General features: G+C 36.4%; 1 protein-coding gene across 5 annotated transcripts in view; it reads left to right on the top strand.

Annotated features, from left to right (window-relative positions):
* LOC131046295 (protein PHYTOCHROME-DEPENDENT LATE-FLOWERING) overlaps positions 1 to 21668 on the top strand; it is a 125179-nt gene that overhangs the window by 35014 nt on the left and 68497 nt on the right. For 4 of the 5 annotated variants that reach the window (XM_057980001.2, XM_057980003.2, XM_057980000.2 and 1 more), the window contains exons 3-5: positions 2225 to 2306; positions 2436 to 2500; positions 2641 to 2721. In XM_057980001.2, the coding sequence (XP_057835984.1) occupies positions 2225 to 2306; positions 2436 to 2500; positions 2641 to 2721 (228 nt within the window). Of the gene's footprint in view, positions 1 to 2224; positions 2307 to 2435; positions 2519 to 2640; positions 2722 to 21668 lie in introns of those variants that run through there. The other variant, XM_057980004.2, reaches the window with a different exon arrangement.

The following is a 21668-nucleotide window of genomic DNA, read 5'->3' on the forward strand; positions in this document are numbered from 1 at the left end:
AGTCATCAGTCATTTGAAATTTTGAAATGACTGTAATGACTGTGTATCAATACACAGTCATTTGAAAATGACTGTGTAATACACAGCTATTTCTCATTTGAAATGACTGTAATGACTGATGACTGTGTAATACACAGTCATTTGAAAATGAATGTGTATTACACAGTCATTTGAAAATGAATGTGTATTACACAGTCATTTGAAATGACTGTGACTGTGTAATGATGACTGTGTAATACACAGTCATTTGAAAATTTGAAATGACTGTGTATTACACAGTCATTTGAAAATTGAAATGACTGTGATTGTGTAATGATGACTGTGTAATACACAGTCATTTGAAAATTTGAAATGACTGTGTATTACATAGTCATTTGAAATGACTGTGACTGTGTAATACACAGTCATTTTGAAATGACTGTGTATTACACAGTCATTTCAAATGACTGATGACTGTGTAATACACAGTCATTTGAATTGACTGTAATTACTAATGATTGTGTATTACACAGTCATTTGAAATGACTGTGACTGTGTAATACACAGTCATTTTCAAATGACTGTGACTGTGTAATGAATCTAATGATGACTGTGTAATACACAGTCATTTGAAATGACTAAGACTGTGTAATACACAGTCATTTTCAAATGACTGTGTATTACACAGTCTTAGTCATTCGAAATAAAACAATACAAAAAGATACTTGGTCGTGCGTGCAAATGCAAACAATACACAATCATTTTGACTGTGTAATACACAGTCATTCGATTAAAATTTAAAATGACTGTGAATTCGAAATAAAACAATACAAAAAGATCACGAATAAACAAGTAAAAACCTGGTCGCGCGTGCAAATGCAAACCCTACTGCAAATCGCGTGGCGTTTTTTGCCTTCCGGAGTCGCGCGAGCCACTAAATGGAATAAAGACTTCGGTTTTTTTTTTTGCCTGCGACTTAAGTCGCGTTTTTCTCGCATTTTGTGCCGCGTTTCGGGCGGGTTTTGGCCATTAACGGCGAGTATTTGCCAAAAAAATCGCGGCGAGTATATGAAAAAATCGCACCGAGTATTTCCGCGATTAACTCGTGCGACATTATGGATCGCGATTACTCGCGAGTTTTTGAATTGCTCGCCGAGTTTTGCAAGCTTGGTGATTCTTTCTCTAGTCATGGAAATCGCTGCTCTTTATTTACTGCTGCCTTCGTTGTGTTGATTGCTGTTTTTGTGTCTTATATAATCACGGCCTCTTATTAATATATTCTTGATTGCCTTCTGTTTAACACAGTTGATGTTCCTATTCACATAGTTGTCTAACTTGCCTATCCTTGTTAATTGTTAACCACCAGTGATGATGGCGACCCTATACCTTAGTTATGTGTCATTCTTTGTATTGGCTTTGTTCATGTATTGTAGACTATCATCCTTTGTAAAGATGATACAAGGAGCTTTCTCAACTGTTTACTGTATATCAATGTAATGTTTCCTTAATATCATGCTAGTTCCCATAATGATTAGTTTAAATCTTTAATTAAATTTTTTTTAATTGTTTATCGAATCTAGTTGTCCTCAGGTCCGGAATGGGGACATTACACATTTAGGTTTTATTGCTCATAATCTAGGTTTTAAGTATATGTTGACATCACTGTTTTATCTCTACTTTTTGAACATTTGTTATTCACCAATGTAGGATTGTCTATATGGGTTCTCTTAGCCCATCAATTTTTCCTATGGGCATCATTAGATCCTATTTTGTCCCATGTAGAACAGTAGATGGAGAAGTTATTGGTCCTGTAACTTTGAACTTTGATACAAACTAGAGACAACTTTGAACTCCCCTTATGTTTCTGTCGACTGCCTTTGCTTGCATGTTGATCTTCCTTTCACATGGCTATGTGTACTTGAATCATATGGCTTTATCTTTTTGGGCCTCTCTGGAGTTAACTTTTTTGGATTCATAACCATCATTTTGGCTTTTTATTATGTGTTAGTACTTTTTTCAATCTTGGAGTTCCATCATAGATCCTATATGTTATTGTAACTTGCCATGCTTTCAAGTCTCATTAATCAACTTTGTTCATTTGTGACATTGATAAGATTGCTTTTTCTGTTATGTATTTTACTATTTTGTATGAAGAAAAAATTGTTGTATCAAATGACATTTGTTACATTTCACTTTATTGTGATCAATAATTTTAAGAGGGTACCAAAATTATCTACTTGTGCAGGTTACTTTGCCAAAGATCAATGTTGATCACAATACACATTCACTTTTATCAACAACCTCCAAAGGCTCTCCAACAACATCTGGTGTGTTGAGCCATACTCACTTTGTTTAGGTTGCATAATCAATATCATGTCTTGTGCATTATAAGTTGACATTTTAGAGGTTTTATTTTGTGCAATAAATTCTTTGTTGATTTAATTTTTCTTTGGCAGAGCACGAGGCTTCTTTTGCTGTCAATCTGTTCCTTGATGGATTTTCTGTTGGAAAGCCCACAGAGGTTTGCAAATAAATAATGGTTGTTATTTTGCAATTGTTATTGTGCTGCTGTATATGGATGATTTGCAAATACTGTTTTAGTTGTGAATCTTATTTTTCTTCTCGTAATATATTCATGGTTGGTAACATTCTGTTATTTAGCAAGGAAAGCAAGCACCATCAGCTCAAGAGTTAATACGCTCTCTGCACCCCTATAACCGTACAAGCGAGACTCTTTTCCAGGTGAGCCTTTTGACTTTTCAAATGTCAACTTATGACTTTTCTTGGTGACGTTCTTTTTTATGTACTATACAACCTTCCTTGGCCTAATGGTGAAGATATGTATACTCCACAGTGTAAGTCACATGTTGTGCACCTTGTGGAACAAAATGCAAATGGGAAAACAATCTTCTTGTGTCTCACCTCATGGTGACATAAAAAATTACCTTTGCTTTTATAAAACTAAACTATATAGTTAGAATTAGCTAGTAGATATCCGACAAGTAGAACGCAAGTGTATCACTTATCTTCAAGATTCAAATCCAACCCATATGAGAAATACCTTTTTTAAAAGTCACAAACTTCTCCCAGTTGTCAAAGCAAATTCATTTTTTTTCTATTTTTGGGTCGTTTTGTGTTTATTACATAAATTCCACTTTTACTCGAGAGGCATGCTATTTATTGAAATCTCAACAAATTGAATATCAATAAGATTTACGTGACTAGAGTAAGCCAGAAAGTCAACTTTTTTTTGCCTTGTTGAATTTCTTGTAGGTTTATTTCAGTTTTGAGCTCGCATGTTGTATGAATCCTGCAATATTTTCTACTTAATTTTCTCAGCTCTTATGTATTTTTTTGGGCATATTTGAACTTGTTTTTTTAAAATTACTTTCGGATTTTGTTTGAAGCTGAAAAATGTAAGGATTTGCTAACCATAAGACATTTGCACGGTACTTACACTATCACTAGTAAAATGAAAACACCGTTGGGGGCTGTTGGGTCCAACTGCTAAACCTTCATCCTTACTAAGCAGTTCACACAAGAATGTTTTGGATGTCATCTTTGAATCTCACCTATTTTTCTTTCACTCTGTTTTGAGTGGAATCACCTTGTTTCTATAGGCTTTGAGTTCCAAGTGCTTATATTTTATGTTCTTTTCCAAGCCTCCAGTGTCTCATCAATCCTTCAGTGTCTCAGTTGTTTAGAGGATGATCCACAATCATTAACTGATTTGTCATATTCTGAGTTCATTTCAAATAAGTGTTTTTGTGGGATACAGATTGTTAGATATTTTATTCCTTAAACTTTCTGATAGGCTCAATATTCCTTCTCTTACTCTTGGCAACCAATTGTGGCTTTTCATTCATTTAGAGGATGATGGCCTTTCATTAATCAATCTGTCATTCTGCTATAATTTAAAAGAAGCATATTGATTGTTTATTCTTCTATCAGAGAAAATGGATACTCAAAATAGCAAACAGAATTAATAATGCATACCAAATGTAGGAGTAAAAGTATATCTTTATTTGCACATGAAGTTATTACAGAAGGAGACCAGAGATGGTCACCCGAGTACCGGAGTTGATCTGACTAGATCATACTGCTTTTATTGACGATACAAAATCTATTCAAAGAACCTGACGGCTGCCAAGAGGAACACAACTTTTAACTGACTAATAACTATCTGAAGGTGACCAAGCATTAATACATAGTCAGATAAACCATATTATCAAAACATAATAATAGGAATTGTACACTGACTACATTAATTGGGGAAGAGATTGTTAAATATATTTTTCTTAAAGTATTTGATAAGCTTCAGAGGTGTTCCTTCTGTTTATACTGACGACTAATTGTTTCAACAGTAATTTGTTCCACGTACCTGTTTGCCATTCTCCCCATAGAGCTTTTAGTCTATCAAAAAAGTTCTTTGTTATGCATGTTTTACCTCCTCTTTGATATGCCTGAGTCTAGCTTTTTGGAAGTCTTTCAGAATATCATTTATGTCGATGCTTATGCTCTTAGGGCACCAGTTTGCATAATCTTTTTTTGAATCTTCCTCAATGACAGGTGTTGAATTGCCTTTTTTGCCTGGATTTATCTAATAGTTTGCTTTAGTGATTTTGAGGCTTTTCAGCAAAGCTAGTCCTGTTCTAATGTTGGTAAATTTACCAAAATCAAAACGGTAAGCTAAGTTCTCTGCTTCTTTACATTTAAGATGATTCTTCCAAGCTTTGCCTTCAACTTGACAATGATTTCCTTTAGTAGCTCCATTGGAATTTTCAATTCTTACCAGCCAGATGCTGTGGAAATCCATTTGATTGCCTCATCTCTTTGGGTTTTTACATCTTTAACAATATTGTGGGAGTGTGGCTGTTAGTTGTATCCTATGCACAACTATTCTATCTCTCTGGAGAATCTAGATGATGTGGAACACTAGGTTCAGTAGAATAGTGATGAAACTTTTGATAGTCTGGGATTCTATCATGTATTTGTTTGATTTTGAAATTATATCTATAAATGTTTTGAGATACAACAGCAATGATTTATATAACTTCTCTAGTAATGAAAATTTACTTTTTACAACTTATATTAGTGAGGGAGAATGCTTCAGGTAACAACTGTGTGATGTTTTAGATTACGCTTTCTGATGGTGTATTGTAGAGTGCGATGCAAAACTTTGATGCAAAAAATAGTCACATGGTTATTACCAGAAGCATTCTCATTCACATTTATGGGACTGTGGAAATATCCTGTCTCTAAATTATATTTGTGGTTGTGAGATTTCACCAAGATCTAGAGGCAATGGAAAGCACAAATAAGAGATAACAAAATAGATGATAGGAATAAACTGTATTCTATCAAGATGCAAAATATGATCAACTGGATCATTACAAGATTTTCAATGATTGTCCGTACATACAATGTAGATGAGCCTGCTTATATAGGCAAGGCTATATGGATATGTGATCACACAAACTTGACATGTGGCTCAATAAGAAACAAGGGTAGGTAGGAAATAGGTGTGGTAGGTAGGAGAAACAATAAAATATCCCACATGAGGTGGATCACCCACCGAAGGTGGAATTATCACTCCACAATAAGTGGATATGATAGAGCAGTAACAAGATCAACACCATAAAAATGTGGAAATTCTCCTACACACACTATCACAATGTGGCACAAACACCCAAGTGTCTCATACCCAAACTACTATGAATTGCATTTCCTAAGTAAACTTAAGTATAGTGTAATAATATCCATGATGAATAATTATTTACACCAACAGTGGTAAAACAATTTGTGCTAATGTTTGTATACATATATCATATATGTATATCTGTATCTCTAGAGGCCTCTTAAGTTAGCCATATTTGTATTTATATCCATGTAATACTGGCTAAACCGTGTCATAAATGTTGGAGGAATAAAGTTGAAAGAATCTAAAGAGGGTTTGCGAGGGGGGGTGGAGGATTTTCACCGCTGCTGTAATATATGCATGCAAAATTATGCAGGTTTATAATTTCGTTTGAAAACACAGTTTTTGTGCAGAAGATTGGTTGCACTCAAAATATGGTTAGCCAAATATAAAAAGCAGATGAAAGTTTGAGAGAGATGAATGTGAGAGGACTTGAAAGGAAAATCCATGTCCAAATTACCTTTGTTTGTTGAATAATCTTGAAAAAAAATGAACACTGGATTGCTGGGAAGCCAGCTTGGTATGGTATTGCAGTGAGGGAAGAGGATGATAGCCAATTGTAATGTCCCACCACGTGTAGAACACTAGAATCTGTCACTTAGTAAACTTGCTTGTGAACTTTAATTTAATAAACTATATTCTCTTGTTTTTGATGGTCTTCCAGAGCTAGACAGAAGTTGCAGAAGATGTATTTTTTGGTTTGTGTTTGAAGTTTTGAAAGAGAGAAGATAAATACTATCTCTAATAACAAGAAGTAAACTGAAAACTGATTTAGAAATCACAGTCAAGCTTAGTGTTTCAATCATATTTCTGTTGTAAACAAGTACATGAACCTTAGGACAAGAATGCTATTACAGAGTAAATATGGTCTTTAAATCACTACCAAATATACCTGGTAGTTTGAGGAGTTAATAAGCTAAGCTCTGTGGGATAGCACACAACCAAGGTGCAGACTCAGAAAATGATTTACAGAGATCAGAAATCTGCTTCTATCCTTTCCATACTGCTGTCACACAAAGGTCTGTTGTAGGTGTTCACACTGGGATAACATGCAAATTTCAACTTTCAGCGTTTGATTGCTGAGAGACCCCACATGCCACGACTGGTACAGCCTGATAAGGGTCTGATTTTCTGAGTTTTGAACCTCTTTTTGACTGCTACAGCCCTGAAGAACTGATCTGTTGTGTTGAGAATGGTAGTACGATGAAGAATAGCCACCAAGAGTGAAGTTAATGACAAAGATGAACACCCAAGGAATTGTAGAGGAGGTCAGCCTGCCAAGCAGCCACCTCACTACAGCCACTAATGAAGACTCTTCAACAGGTCCACAAAAAATCTTCAAAACTGCTGCTAAGTCTTCACACGGCTTGTTCTCATGTGCCAATATATCCTTTGTGCAAAGATGATCCAAAAAGATATCACCAAAACCTTCCAAACCAAGAAAGTACGGCCTCACACACAAGCAAGCAGGAGGCTTCAGATTTTCATAGCAAAACTTGTTTACTTTGATACCCAATAGAAACCCCTGATATTGGAGTTCCTCTGCACACCCTTGGCTGGTCTCTCACAGCTGCAGATGTGCAAAACACTGGAGGTTTCCATCTCCAAAACCCTAAGGTCACACAAGCTCTTCAAGGGAGGCGAGAAAGAAAGAGTAATATCCAACATCATAATTTAGCTTCCAATTTTTCCTTTTAATAGATCTCCCAAACTACGCCCTAATTAGGGCTGAAACTCTAACAGCTCAATTAGATTTTATGAATATTTTAATTAATAATTACTTTTTTTTCTGTAGCAATTCTTCCGCTTAGGAGCGCTCACTTTAAGTTATATGCTTTTCCACTTAAACCAACCTTTTATCTTTCACTTCCCCTTTCACACTGTCATTAGGAATAGGTACTTAGGAAAGGTGAAAACTTTATAATATAAATGTGTTTTAAGTGACTCAAAAGGGAAATTATGAAGTTCTATGCATCAACTTTAATATCTCTTTTAATTTGCTCTTTTCTCTCTCTTCATGGATACCTGGCAAGGAAGCACCTCACTCTCTCTCTAGGATTTTTCACTTTCTGATGATATTTAATGTAGTTTCAAGTTTGGCATTCTGAAGGTGACACAATCGAGAATTGGCTCAATCCCAAAATACTCTGAAATGGTAACTGAATCTCGAGGAAAACACCATTATAAATGTCCTCTAGCCATCTCATTAGTCTACGAGGACTCATTGATAGACTAACTTTTGATCATTGATCCTATCTAGAAAGAGGGGACATTACACCAATCCATCATATGCATGTGTGATTCTCTTACATGTTGTTAAGTTACCACATTCATGAAGTATGGTCTGAGAAATAATGGAGCTCCTTTAAGCTACGAGAGCTCCAATTTTGAAAACATATGTACTGCCTTTGAAGGAGTGGTTGACAATTAAGAAGATCATGAAAACTGTTGGTTGGATTTTGAGTACTAATAGAGTTTTATCGAATCAGATGGCTGGACTAATACTGTAATAGTCAAATTGATCTATTGGATGGTGATGGGTCGTTCTAAGCCACATATTTGTTGAAAAGAATCTTGTTTTATACCAGGAGAGGAACACCTTGTGTAATGTTGACCCAATCATTGAAGTAATTGAGATTTTGGAACCTTTACACTTTCTGAGATTGTTCATGGAATGTCTTGACCATTTTTTATTTACAGTGTTAGTCCAATTGTCCAATTATCAAGCTAAACTTTGTCCGAGTCATTATATCCATTGCTTTAGTGATTTTATATTTGAGAAGCACCCAATTTATAGTGAATGCTATCCCATAGTCTGTTGAGATTTTATGATACACATCTGCCTGATACATCAAAAGAAAGTTCACATTAGAGCTGTTATTAATATCAAGGCTTGGTGTGTTCCGGTTGAACTTTCAATACATGACCCTATCATAGATGCACATTTGTGTATGACAGGGAATGTTTATCAGGGGAACAGATAGTTTATGAATACTCATTTTATGCTAAGTTGGCGGTCTAGGTACAGGAGCAGGTATGGGATACGGGTATGTTGGTATGGCAAATATTTTTCTTCTTCTTGGGTACGATATATACACACACAAAAATTAAAAAATATTCATAATTGTAAATATGTTTGATAGAATGATACTTCATCATTGATCAATGCCAAATGCCAAATGCCAAATGCCAATTGATGCTTTAGAATTTGAATATTATGTCATATGCCATATAATAAATATCATATATGTCCAGGGTCACAATTCAAATGAAAATCATTACAATTACAAAATTGAAATAAATTCAATGAAAAATAATAATTGTCTTCAATCTTCATCAATCATCAAAAGGATCCAGGTCAAGGTCATTGTTTGGTTCAAGTTCAACATTATTTGAACCACAAGTAAATGCATTGCCACTCCTATTAGGTGCATCATCTGTAAGTGTTTCATCATCATCATCACATCATCATCATCAATAGTCTCTCGCAAGCTCTTGAATAGATGCATCCGAGTTGGTATACTTAGGGGCTATGTCCCAGTGCTTCATTGAACCACCCTTGTAGTGTTCTTGCTTATGTGACAGAGGATGCAAATTAGGATGGACATAAACCAATTCTTTTGCTTTTTTTGCAGTCAACTGGTTATGCTTCACTGAGTGAATAAAGGAGTATGTACTCCAATTCCATTTAGTGGAAGAAGAACTTAGAACCTGTTGAAGTCAGAGAGAAAACCAACACAACTTAACAATAAAAAATACAAAATAAATTAAAGAATGGTAAGTACTGAATTCTACAATACAAATTTTAAAAAATAAAAAATATTTGTGATAGAATCTTGATTGTAAGAGGTTGGAGGAATAAATAATCTTGCCCATGGAGGTACCACCATGTACGAGCATCTATAGTGTATTGGTCTTGAAGAGCACAAATACTATGATTTCATGGTGAGATGAACAAGCCAAACTCCTTCCTAACATTTTCCACCACTTTTGGATTTGAGAAGAGTCTTTTGAATGTCTGCTTGTACCCATTAGCAACTTCATTGTCTCTTTATGGTGGAGTTCTCCTTGGCAAAGCAAGTATTCATGAGCTATAGTATTTGGTAGATGATGCATATGCAAGGAGGTGCAATGGTATGTTCATCTTGTTCCAATGATGATGAGTGATTTTCCCCACACTTTGGAAAAATGTTTCTTCGCGTTCATTCTCTTTTTGTGCTATTATGCCTTTTTCTATCATGGAGTTAATGCCATCATAGATCTCCCCTAAACATGGCCAATTTGTATCCATAAACTTGATGATACTCATGATAGGCTTGGTGAAATTCAAGAGATATTCCTCACAAGCTCACCAATTGTCATCGAGGATCAATGACTTGACCTTGTAGGCTTTCTTTGAATTTGATTGCTTCCAAATACTCCATTGGTTGCTAATAATCATGGCACCCAATGCCTATCGCACCTTCACAAGTCGTCTCAATACGATTATGTCTGGTGCGAATCGTCTCTCAACAACTTAGCATCATGTAAAAAATATTTTAATAACACATTTAAAAATATTATATACATATTAACCATGGCATAAATAAAATTAAAAAATAAATAAAATTTACCTTCAACAATTCCAAATTTGAGGAAGTCTTGAAAATGCCTTGTGACATTTGGTCGTTTGTCACAAACATTTGGATCTCCTCACCCTCTTGGTATATAGCTTTTACCCACTCTATTTGAGTGCCAATTGCCTGGATCACCAAGTTAAGGGAGTGTATGATGCATTGTGTCCAAAAAATATGCTCATGTCTTTCCTCAACCAAAGCACATGCAGCCCTACAATTTTTTCCATTGTAATGATTTGGACAACATTTTCAGGACCCACCATCTCAATGGATTCAATGAGGATTTTAGAAATGAATCATATATCCTTGATTAGCTCCTCACAATCAAGTGCCTTCAAAAACATTTATTAAAGGATGGTTTTTGCAATCTTTCCATCCATCAGAAACAATAGACACTCCTGTTTCAATCCACTAATCCCTAATTGGTTTGAGTGATGTCTTTACAATTTTTTTCTCTTGTTAATAAGGTGGTGCACACCTCTTTATACCTAGGACTTGTGAAACTAGAAGATGCACTATTGATTGCTGCCACCATTTCATGCCAATATGGTGATCTCACCAAGTTGAAAGGAAGAACATTGGCATAAATGCAATGTGCAACTTTTTCCTCTGTAATGACTTTTGCTTCATTTTGAAATGCCTTGTCCAGTGGGCCTCTTTTGTAGAAAGAGTGGGATCTTCTACTTGGATAGAGGGTGTCTCCAAGAAAGGATGTTGGGAGGCCATTACTGAATCTGTAGGCAAATTCATTGTTTTTTTGTTTGCTGAAGGATGAGATCTTAGTTTTGCTCTTTCGATCACAACATCAGCTTCTTGTTCTCTAATGTATGCCATAATTTTTTCGTTTGACAATCCCTTTTGAGTTGGCCCTTCACATACTCTAATCCCTTTTACACTTAATTTGCTAAAGAATGAGATCTTAGTTTTGCTCTTTCAGTTGCAACATCAGCTTCTGTTTTTCTCTAATGTATGTGATATATTTTGTTTGACAATCTCTTCTGAGTTGGCCCTTCACATACTGTAATCCCTTTCTCACTAATAGCACAAAAGTGATTTTTCACTCAAGTATTCGAGCTCTCGAATTGGTTCCACACTCATTACAATTCCAAATGAATGCCCCACCTCCTGGAAGTTGTTCAAGCATCGTAGTATATTTCCATAAAGGAGATGCTCTATCAATTTTTAATTTTTTGTTTGTATAAGAACCCACTAATCTTGAACTATGGGTCATTCTTGCAATTTGATTTTTCTGTTATAAGAAATTCTACAATTTTGAATTTAAAAAATAAAATAAAATAAATGCAACCCTACAATATGTATAAACTAATGAAATTTCAAAACGAACACCAAAAAACATCATAACAAATAGCAAAACTTGTCTCTTTTTTTCTAAAATAATAAAAAAAATGAAAAAATTCATCAAAAACTCGAGAAAATTTGTTAAAAGACTAAAAATGGGGTAAAAATGCTTACCTTTAATGAATTAAAAAATGAAGAAATCATTTCACAAAAAATAATTAGAAATTATGAATTGTGAAAGCTGGAGATTTGTGCTTAAATCGAAGATCATAAGAATATTTTATGAAATATGGTGGAATCCGCAATTTAAGGATTTACCATATAAATGAGTGCTTGCTCAATATAAACAGAGACAATGCTGATAAGCAAGGCATGATAGTACAACAAACACCACTAGGCAAAGTTTATTGGAACTAGAGAAATCAAAGTTGCCTACGTGATAGTAGCAGTGAAAATCAAGGGCCATGACCCCCAATTTTGAGGGACAACCAAGATAGACCTGTTATACTTTGTTAATGAATGCTCAAATGCATGATTGTAAGTCTCAAAATTTTGCACTGAATATATCGACCATGGTGACAAGGACTATTCTAAAATGGAATCAATCTGCATGGTTGACAATATAAAAAGAGGGAGAACAGATGTATCTATTGATGGTTACAAAAGCAGCAAAGAAAAGAGAACTAGATATGCAAGTAGAAAAAAATGCATGCATGTGATGAACCCTTGCTGGTTCAATTCTTCAACCTTCTGTAATTTATTATTTTTCTTTGTGTTTTGATTATTAGAGATGGTCTTTCAGAAGTAGACAGAAGTTGCAGAAGGGTTTCTTTAATTTTCAACACATATTGAAAGAATACATGAAATTAATCAGCTGAATCAATAAACTGGAGAATTTAGAAGCATACCCATAGGTCCTTAGCCAATTTATTGAATTTAAAGGATTCAATCAACAATTTACAAAGTTCTGATTTTTTATTCTGAAAACAATTCAGATCTGCTCTTATTTAATACTAAGACGCCCAAACAGTGGGAAGATGGTGCCAATAAATGAGCAAGCTGTGTGTTTGGGAAAAGAAGCCTCCAAACCACATAAAAATTAACAGCAAAACAACAAATAGGAAACCTACAACAAATCTGCCTTGTAAGAAGCCAAATTTGTCCCAATTTGAATCAATTTGACTTCTGAATGAAGCCAACCACAATTGGAACAATTCAACTGATCTTTCACAGTCTAACCATTACCATGCCCTAAAGAATAAATGTTCTCCAGTGAAGAATCCAGTCTGAAACCCTCAAGCTCCAAAACCTAGAGAGGAATGAGATATCAATTAATCAACAATTAAAATGAATTTGATTTCTCAAGGGGGCGGCTTTATGCAAAACCCACGATTTTTATTTAGGGTTGCTTTTAGGGTTATAGAAAATCTCATAAGTGTTAAAACACTTTTAATCTGGGCGCCCAACTATTGAGAAAAATAATAGGTCACTTCAATAAATTTAAGTGAAATATTTTATTAAAAAGTCAACGTGACTTTATAATAAACGTCATTAATTAAATATAGCTTGTAATTCACTGAAAAATTAATCTCTCTCTCAAAATGACTCCAAAAGATGAATTGTCAGAAGCTGAAGATAAAGCTCCCAAAATCCATTTGACTAGGGGCCTGTCTAAAAATAGCTATCTTCCCATCTATAAATAGCCAAAATGCTATAAATAGCAAATCCCTCAAATGGAGTCAGAAACAACTCAAACAAAGCCTGAACTGAACCCAACACTGAACTGAAGAACACCATCCTCCATCCACTGTCTCCATGACCCTCTGTCCATACCCTGTTAGCCTACGAGGGTCTAGGAAATAAGCTAACTCATCAACTCTCAAGCCCTGACTAAGATGGGGACATCACAGTCCGCCCTCCCTGAATTTGCTTGTCCTCAAACAAACTCAATGCTGGATGCTGTAAAATGCCATCACTCTCCCAAGTGACATCCTCTATCGACAGATCCTTCCATTTAATCAAAAATTCCCTTATGACACTTCTCCGCAAATGTCACTCTCTGAACTCCAGAATGGCCTCATGTACTAGCACTAACTTCCCCTCATCATCCAGGGGTGGTAGAACTACTGAAGGAACTATATGTTGTCCCAATGCCTTCTTAAGGCGTGACACGTGGAACACATTATGAACCTTAATATTTGCTGGTAAATCTAACTGATAAGCCACCTCACCAACATCCCTGACAATCATGAATGGTCCATAGTAGCGTGGCTTGAGTTTCTCTGCATCCTTCTTCCTCAGAGTGGACTGCCTGTAGGGCCGAAGCATCAGATATACCATATCTCCAGTGTCGAATGCTTGCTTAACCCTCTTTTGATCTGCATACTGCTTCTGCTGATTTTGAGCTTTCTGGATGTTCTCATGAAGAGCTCTCATAACGTCTTGGTTCTCCTATAACAAATCCCCAGCACTAGGCACTCTGCAATCACTCAACAATAAATCCAAGAAACTTGGTGCATCATAACCATACAAGGCTCTAAAAGGTGTCATCTGAATAGTCATGTGGTGAGTGGAATTATAACAATACTCGCACAAGTGTAACAATTTCACCCAAGCCTTTTGCTGCCTTGAAATGTAGTTCGACAGGTATCCTTCCACCCATTTGTTGACAATCTCTGTCTGTCCATTAGTCTGGGGGTGGTAACTGGTACTCACAGTGAGCTCTGTCCCCAAAGTCTGAATAACTCCTGCCAGAAGTGACCCATGAACCTGCTGTCCCTATCATTGACAATACTCCGTGGTAAACCATGCAATCCTGAATACCTCATGAAAGAAAAGATCGACCACCTGTGCAGCTGAATAAGTAGTCGTGATCGGGAAAAAATATGCATACTTAGTCAACCGATCAACTACCACATAAATGTTGTCACTACCCTGGGCTTTAGGAAAGCTCGTGATGAAGTCCATAGACAAGCATTCGCACTTCCTGTCAGGAATAGGAAGCGGCTAAAGTAACCTTGCAGGAAAGCCGTGCTCCTGCTTGTTCTACTAGCAAACAAAACACTCTCTGATGTACTGAAGAACATCAGACTTGAGACCCTTCCAAGAGAATCTCTCCCGTTCCTACCTATAGTTCTTAAAGTAACCAGGATATCCAGCATGGGTGATTCATGGAAAGTCCTCAATACTATGCACTTCACCTCAGAACCTGGGACTAGAAATATCCTCTCTTTGTAAATGATGAGGTCATTCGCAAGAGAGTACCCCTTGTCCCATCAATAATACTAGAGGCCCATGGATTCTTGGCATACTCTACTATAATCAAGTGTTTCCAATCCTCAGAAATAGCTGCCGAGGAGCTCAAATGGGGACGGCAAGATAAAGCATTAGCAACAATGTTCTGAGTCCCTTTGACATATGAGATGTCAAAATCATAAGACTGTAACTTGCTGACCCACTTCTGTTGACGCTCATTTAGATCCCGCTGCCCAAGGAAATGCTTCAAACTATTATGATCAGTTTTGACACAAAACTTGCTGCCAACTAAATATTACCTGAACTTAGCCATTGCATGCATGATAGCCAACATTTCCTTATCACAAATAATATAGCTCCTCTTTGGACCCCTAAGCTTCCTGCTCTCATAAGCTATAGGATGACGATCCTGCATAATCACTGCACCAATACCCTCTCCACATGCATTACAATGAAGCTCAAAAGGTTTGGTGAAATCGGGTAAAGCAAGAACTGGACATGTAGTCATCAATTGCTTGAACTTCTCAAAACACTCCTGTGCTAGAGGTGTCCAAACAAATGCACCCTTCTTTGTCAAATCAGTAAGTAGTGCGGCATGCCGTGAAAAACCACTAACAAACCGACGGTAGAAGGCACATAAACCAACAAATCCCCTGAGTTGAGTCAAGGTCTCAGGTGTAGGCCAATCAACAATGGCACAAACCTTATTAGGATTCATGCAAACTCCCTCTTTGTTGATTATGTGACCCAAATACAAAAGTTCTGCCATTCCCAATGCACACTTGGACTCCTTGGCTTGAAATGACTCCCTCTCAAGTATGCCTAAAACAGTATCCAAGTGAACCAGGTGCTCATCCCAAGTTCTACTGTAAACCAAAATGTCATCAAAGAACACCAGAACAAATCTCCTCAACTGAGACTGGAAGACCTTGTTCATAGTGGACTGAAAGGTGGCTGGTGCGTTGGTTAACCCAAAAGGCATAACCAAAAACTCATAGTGTCCACAATGACATCTGAATGCAGTCTTCTCAATATCCCGCTCCCTGACACTGATCTTATGATAACCTGTCCTCGAGTCAATCTCAGAGAAATAACAAGCTCGGTGAAGCTCATCTAACAACTCATCGATGCAAGGAATGGGATACCTGTTCTTTATAGTCCTTCGATTCAACATACGGTAATCAATGCACATTCTAAGGGTGCCATCTTTCTTCTTCACCAAAACAATTGATGAAACGAAAGGAGACTTACTCGGCCTTATGTGTCCCATTGCTATAAGTTCTTTGATGGTTTTCTCAATTTCATCTTTCAACCACTTGGGGTGCCAGTAAGGTGTAATCATGATGGGTTTGGTGCCCTCTTCAAGCTCAATAATGTGCTCTATGCCTCTATCAGGAGGCCTACCAAGAGGTATGCCACTAAACACCTTTGTATGCTTAGCTCTAAGCTTCTGAATATCGGAATGGTAAGGTGCTTTATGCCGCTCTTTATAAGTAGGCATTAGTTTACACTCTGCTGCCCAATCCACCATGTCATGTCTGATAAGTCTCTCCATTCTTTTAAGAGTGATTAATTTTAAATTGCTGGCCTTGATATATTTAAGAATATGATTAGTCCCATCAACCTTGAATTTCATCTCCATATCTCTAAGGTTGAGTGTAAATTCACCTATTGCATGAAGCCACGTCATGCCAAGGACCACATCCATGTTTCCCATGTTAACCACATAAGAGTCAGCTTTGAATTCGTAATTATTGAGTTTCATGGGTAAGTCTGAAATCATTCTATCACAAGTCAGCACATTACCATCAGCAACTTTCATCCTTATGCCTTCAAACTCTTGAGTTTGAATCCCATGTTTCTCCACCAACCGTGCATCTATGAAGTTATGAGTTGCACCTGTATCGAGTAGAGAGACGACTCCTTGACCAGCCAAGAGTCCACGCAACCTAAAGAACCTTCTCCTTGCATGCTAGACATATGAGCTTCTCGTAGATCAAATTCTACTTCATTTTCAACTCCCTTCTTTGAATTTTCAGTCTCTGAATCATCTTGATCAGCTTGCTGGCCTGTGTTATCAGTCATGTTTTCTCCCTCAGAAAACCACTCCATATTCCTATTTTGACACTTAGGCTTGAGGGGACAATCATGGTTTTGATCATAAGGGCCCTTACAATGTAAAAATAGCTTCCTTCTACGCAAATCATTAAGTATTTCCCTGTCCAAAGGTGTTGCAAACTTCTTCCCTTGATCCACATTTTCTGATTTCTTTGGATAAGATTTGCTGTCATTAAATGATGAGGATGGTTTGGAGTTGTTTGGAGTGAACTTACTACGAGGAGCGGTAAGTTCCATCCTACGTGCCTTCCTCATGGCTTCTTGCAAGGTAGGGGGATCAAAAGCCTTAATCCAACCCTTCATAGGCTCATAAAGACCTTCAACAAAAAGAATGACCAGCCTTCTATTTGAGATGTTAGTTAACATAACTGAAAGCTTCTGAAATTCACTAATGTAAGATTCCAAGCTGCCCATTTGTTTTAGTTGGGCTAGATCCGTAAAATACAACTCTGGATCTCTTTTATCAATATGCTCAACCAATTTGTCAGTGAATTCTTGGTACGTAGTAATAAGGTCATGATTCAAAGTCACCATCCCATGGTGCCACCAATCATGGGCTACCCCATCCAAATGCAAAGCTGTAAACTTAATAGCATCTTCTTTTGACATAGGACGTATGGTCAAGAAGGTATCCAACTTGCTGATCCAAGCTTTGGCTGTAACTCTACTGTTGCCATCAAAAGTAGAAAGTGTGAGCTTGTTGATTGCATATTTGAGATCATTAGTTTTGTTCCAAGGTTTTTGATTATTCCAATTCCTGTTATGATCTCTCTTCTTACTAATATACCTGTCAAAGTTAAGGTGATCCTTAACTCTTTGTGGTAACCTATCCCACTCATCATGCATTGCCATGATATTGTCACCAAAAACCATGTCATCTCCAGCGTCGGAATCAACCTCATCTCCAGGTTCAACTCAGACAAAAGTGGGGCGTGTGGGTCTGTCATATGTGCATGTGTTAGTCACACAAGCTCTAGAATGACCAGCAATACTGCCATTCTCTTCTTGATTCCGATCATTACCTTTAGGTATTGAAAGTTGTTGTATGGTGGTAGTCAGCTGTTGCAACACTATTGCTACCTGGTGTTGTCTAGATGCTATACCTCTCATGACCTCCCTTGCCTCGTTATCATCATTCTGTGTAGTGTTTCTGGTGGCTTCTTCATTCTAGTCACCCATATTTTCAATTTGGTTTTAATCAAATTGTAATTGATTTCCCTGTGAATTGAATCTCCTATGGGTATAATACCTATGATGCCCAAACTGTTGATGATGCATATAAAATATCCTGTGATGAACCCTTGCTGGTTCAATTCTTCAACTTGCTGTAATTTATTATTTTTCTTTGTGTTTTTTATTAGAGATGGTCTTTCAAAAATGGACAGAAGTTGCAGAAGGATTTCTTTAATTGTCAACACATATTGAATGAATACTCGAAATTAATCAGCTGAAACAATAAATTGGAAAATTTAGAAGCATACCCGTAGGTCCTTAGCCAATTTATTGAATTAAAAGGATTCAATCAGCAACTTACAAAGTTCTGATTTTTTATTCTGAAAACAATTCAGATTTGCTCTTATTTAATACTAAGACACTCAAACAGTGGAAAGATGGTGCCAATAAATGTGCAAGTTGTATGTTTGGGAAAAGAAGCCTCCAAATAACATAAAAATTAACAGCAAAACAGCAAATAGGAAACCTACAACAAATCTGCCCTGTAAGAAGCCAAATCTGCCGCAATTTGAATCAATTTGACTTCTGAACGAAGCCAACCACAACTGCAACAATTCAAATGATCTTTCACAGTCTCACCATTACCATGCACTGAAGAATAAACATTCTCCAATGAAGAATCCAGTCTGAAACCCTCAAGCTCCAAAACCCAGAGAGGAATGAGATATCAAGTAATCAACAATTAAAATGAATTTGATTTCTCAAGGGGGCGGCTTATGCAAAAAACCCACTATTTTTATTTAGGGTTGCTTTTAGGGTTATAGAAAATCTCATAAGTGTTAAAACACTTTTGATTTGGGCGCCCAACTATAGAGAAAAATAAAAGTCACTTAAATAAATTTAAGTGAAATATTTTCTTAAAAAGTCAATGTGACTTTATAATAAACGTCATTAATTAAATATAGCTTTTAATTCACTAAAAAATTAATATCTTTCTCAATATGACTCCAAAAGATGAATCGTCAAAAGTTGGAGATAAAGATCCCAAAACCCATGTGACCAGGGGCATGTCTAAAAATAGCCAACTTCCCATCTTTAAATAGCCAAACTGCTATAAATAGGAAATCCCTCAAATGGAGTCAGAAACTGCTCAAAGGAAGCCTAAACTGAACCCAACACTGAACTGAAGAACACCATCCTCCATCCATTGTCTCCATGACCCTCTGTCCATACCTTGTTAGCCTAGAAGGGTCCAGGAAATAAGCTAACTCATCAACTCTCAAGCCCTGACTAGGATGGGGACATCACAATGCGCCATGTCATTCAAGCCGTAAAAGATATAAATAGTCAAGTAGACAATGTGAGTTGGGTTTATAAATCGACATTACCAGAAAAATGATTTGGTGACAACCAAAGACTGGAAAAGTATAAGAAAAAAAGAAGTAACAGAAGAAAGTAGCCCAATGCAACAATTAGTGTAATTAATCAATAGGAACATGATTATGGTACATGTCAAAGTTTAATTAAATTGATTGACACAACTAGGGAAGCCCAAACAATCAAATCATATGAAGAAGTATATCATTGAATTGAGCAAAGCGATCCGTTGTTAGAAAGCAATGATTTTTCATAACAACTATTTAAATAGGGGATATGGTCCTACCATATGAATTAATTAGACGAGGATCAAGTATGAACATTGTACCTGAAAAGTATGCAAGAAACTAGGGAAGCCATTTTTTATTAAAAAATTGTTCGAGATTAAACTGTAGTATTAACCATAATCAGCATAAGAAATGAATGCAATATAATTGATTTAAAAATTGAACACAAGTGTAACACAATCAAAATAATTAATACCTTAATATGGAACTGATACGAAAAACAATATTGTTTAAGTGGTAATTTCAATAACAAGTTTGAACTTGATGATTGCAGCTTGTCACACACAAATCGATGTTCAGAGGATAGGAGGTTTAATGATTGAGGCCTATTCATTGGTAAATTTGGAAATATAAAATGTTGAAACTTGCATACTTGATGAATTTCATGGAAATGGTGCCACTTCTAGTAAAGAGTAAGCAATTTATATTGCTAGGAATGTTGCCTTCCAATAAGCAACAATGTCTATGATTGCCAATTAAACTTTAAAAATAATAATGGATATACAGTTGGGACTTCAATGTAGAAAAATCTTTTGCTTGGCAATATTAGAATAATATCTTTCTCTGTGTTATTAATGGTCATTAAAGTTGTTTCTAATTTCGCCTATAGTTAACGATTGTTTCTTTTAGAAACATCATCTTTGTAACTCTATTTAAAGGAGCTTTGTCTCCTTGATTAATTGAACAACATCGATTCTTTGAAATTCATATGCTTTTGCATCTGTATTATGGTATCAGAGCAAAAAGAAAAATTTTGTTTTTTCTAAAAAATTTCGAATGAAATTTTTCATCACTCAAAAAACAAATCTAGGGCCTATTACTTTTTCAGAATTCGAAATTCAAAATTTTTTTCTAAAGGGTTTTCTTTCAGGCGGTTTTTTCTACTGTTCTTCGTGTTTTCAATGGCGGATTTCTTTTTAACCAGACCTTCATCCCGCGACGCCATTAATCCTCTGCGCGTGACGCAATTTTTTCCCTTCAGATCAACTCAATTTTTTTTTCTGATTGCAGATTCTTGGTGGGTTTTTTGAGAGCTCAACTGGGTTGTTTTCAGAATTTTGTGGGTGAATCGTTTTTCGTGCCTCAAATCTCGTGCTAGCGGATTTCAAATTCTTTCTAGGTTTTTCGCAAGGATTTCTGGGTTGTCTTTGGATTTTTTTGGGTCAGTCGAATTTTTTTTCTCGAAATCTGTGCCAGCCATACTTCATCTGTTTTTTGAAGTCTGTACCTGTAGCTGCCTCTATTTTCTGCATTGGAATTTGTGCCTGGACTTGTCTCAGTGCATTGAACCTCGTACCTCAGGTTTTGTGCACTTAGCATCTTCTCAGTACCTCGTTTTTCATGCCTCGAAAAGCATGAAGATGGCTTATGGGCATCGATGTTTGTTTCGGTTTTTAATATTTTTTTTACCTGAAAATGAATTCTGACGGGTTTTAATATTTTTTTCCCTTAAAAAAGTATTTGGGTTTGTAAATATTTTTTGTCTATGTAAAAAAAATCATGGGAGGGTTTATGATTTTTTCCATAAAAATTGTACTTTGCTGCAGTATGTTTTTAGTCGCACGTGGAGTAGTTGTGCGAACATCTGCACTAGTCTCTTGTTTGTAGTCTATTTTCGGGCATCTTGCTCATCTGCAATAGTTTGGAGGGTTTGCCGATTTTTTCCTCAAAATCATGACAACTGTTCTTGGTGTGTCTCTAGTTACAGGGAGGAACAGTTCTCCAACATCAGGTTGGACGGTTGGTGTTGTTTTAGCTATCTCCAGAAGTTCTGCAGTTTCTGGGAGGGCTGGTGGCAAACTCATCTCAAGTGGCAGAGTTAGTGGCAGGCTCTTGTCTTTTGTTGCAGCCTGTTCTGAGAAGAAG

This window comes from Cryptomeria japonica, chromosome 2 (genome assembly GCF_030272615.1).
Source record: "Cryptomeria japonica chromosome 2, Sugi_1.0, whole genome shotgun sequence".
Classification (NCBI taxonomy): domain Eukaryota; kingdom Viridiplantae; phylum Streptophyta; class Pinopsida; order Cupressales; family Cupressaceae; genus Cryptomeria; species Cryptomeria japonica.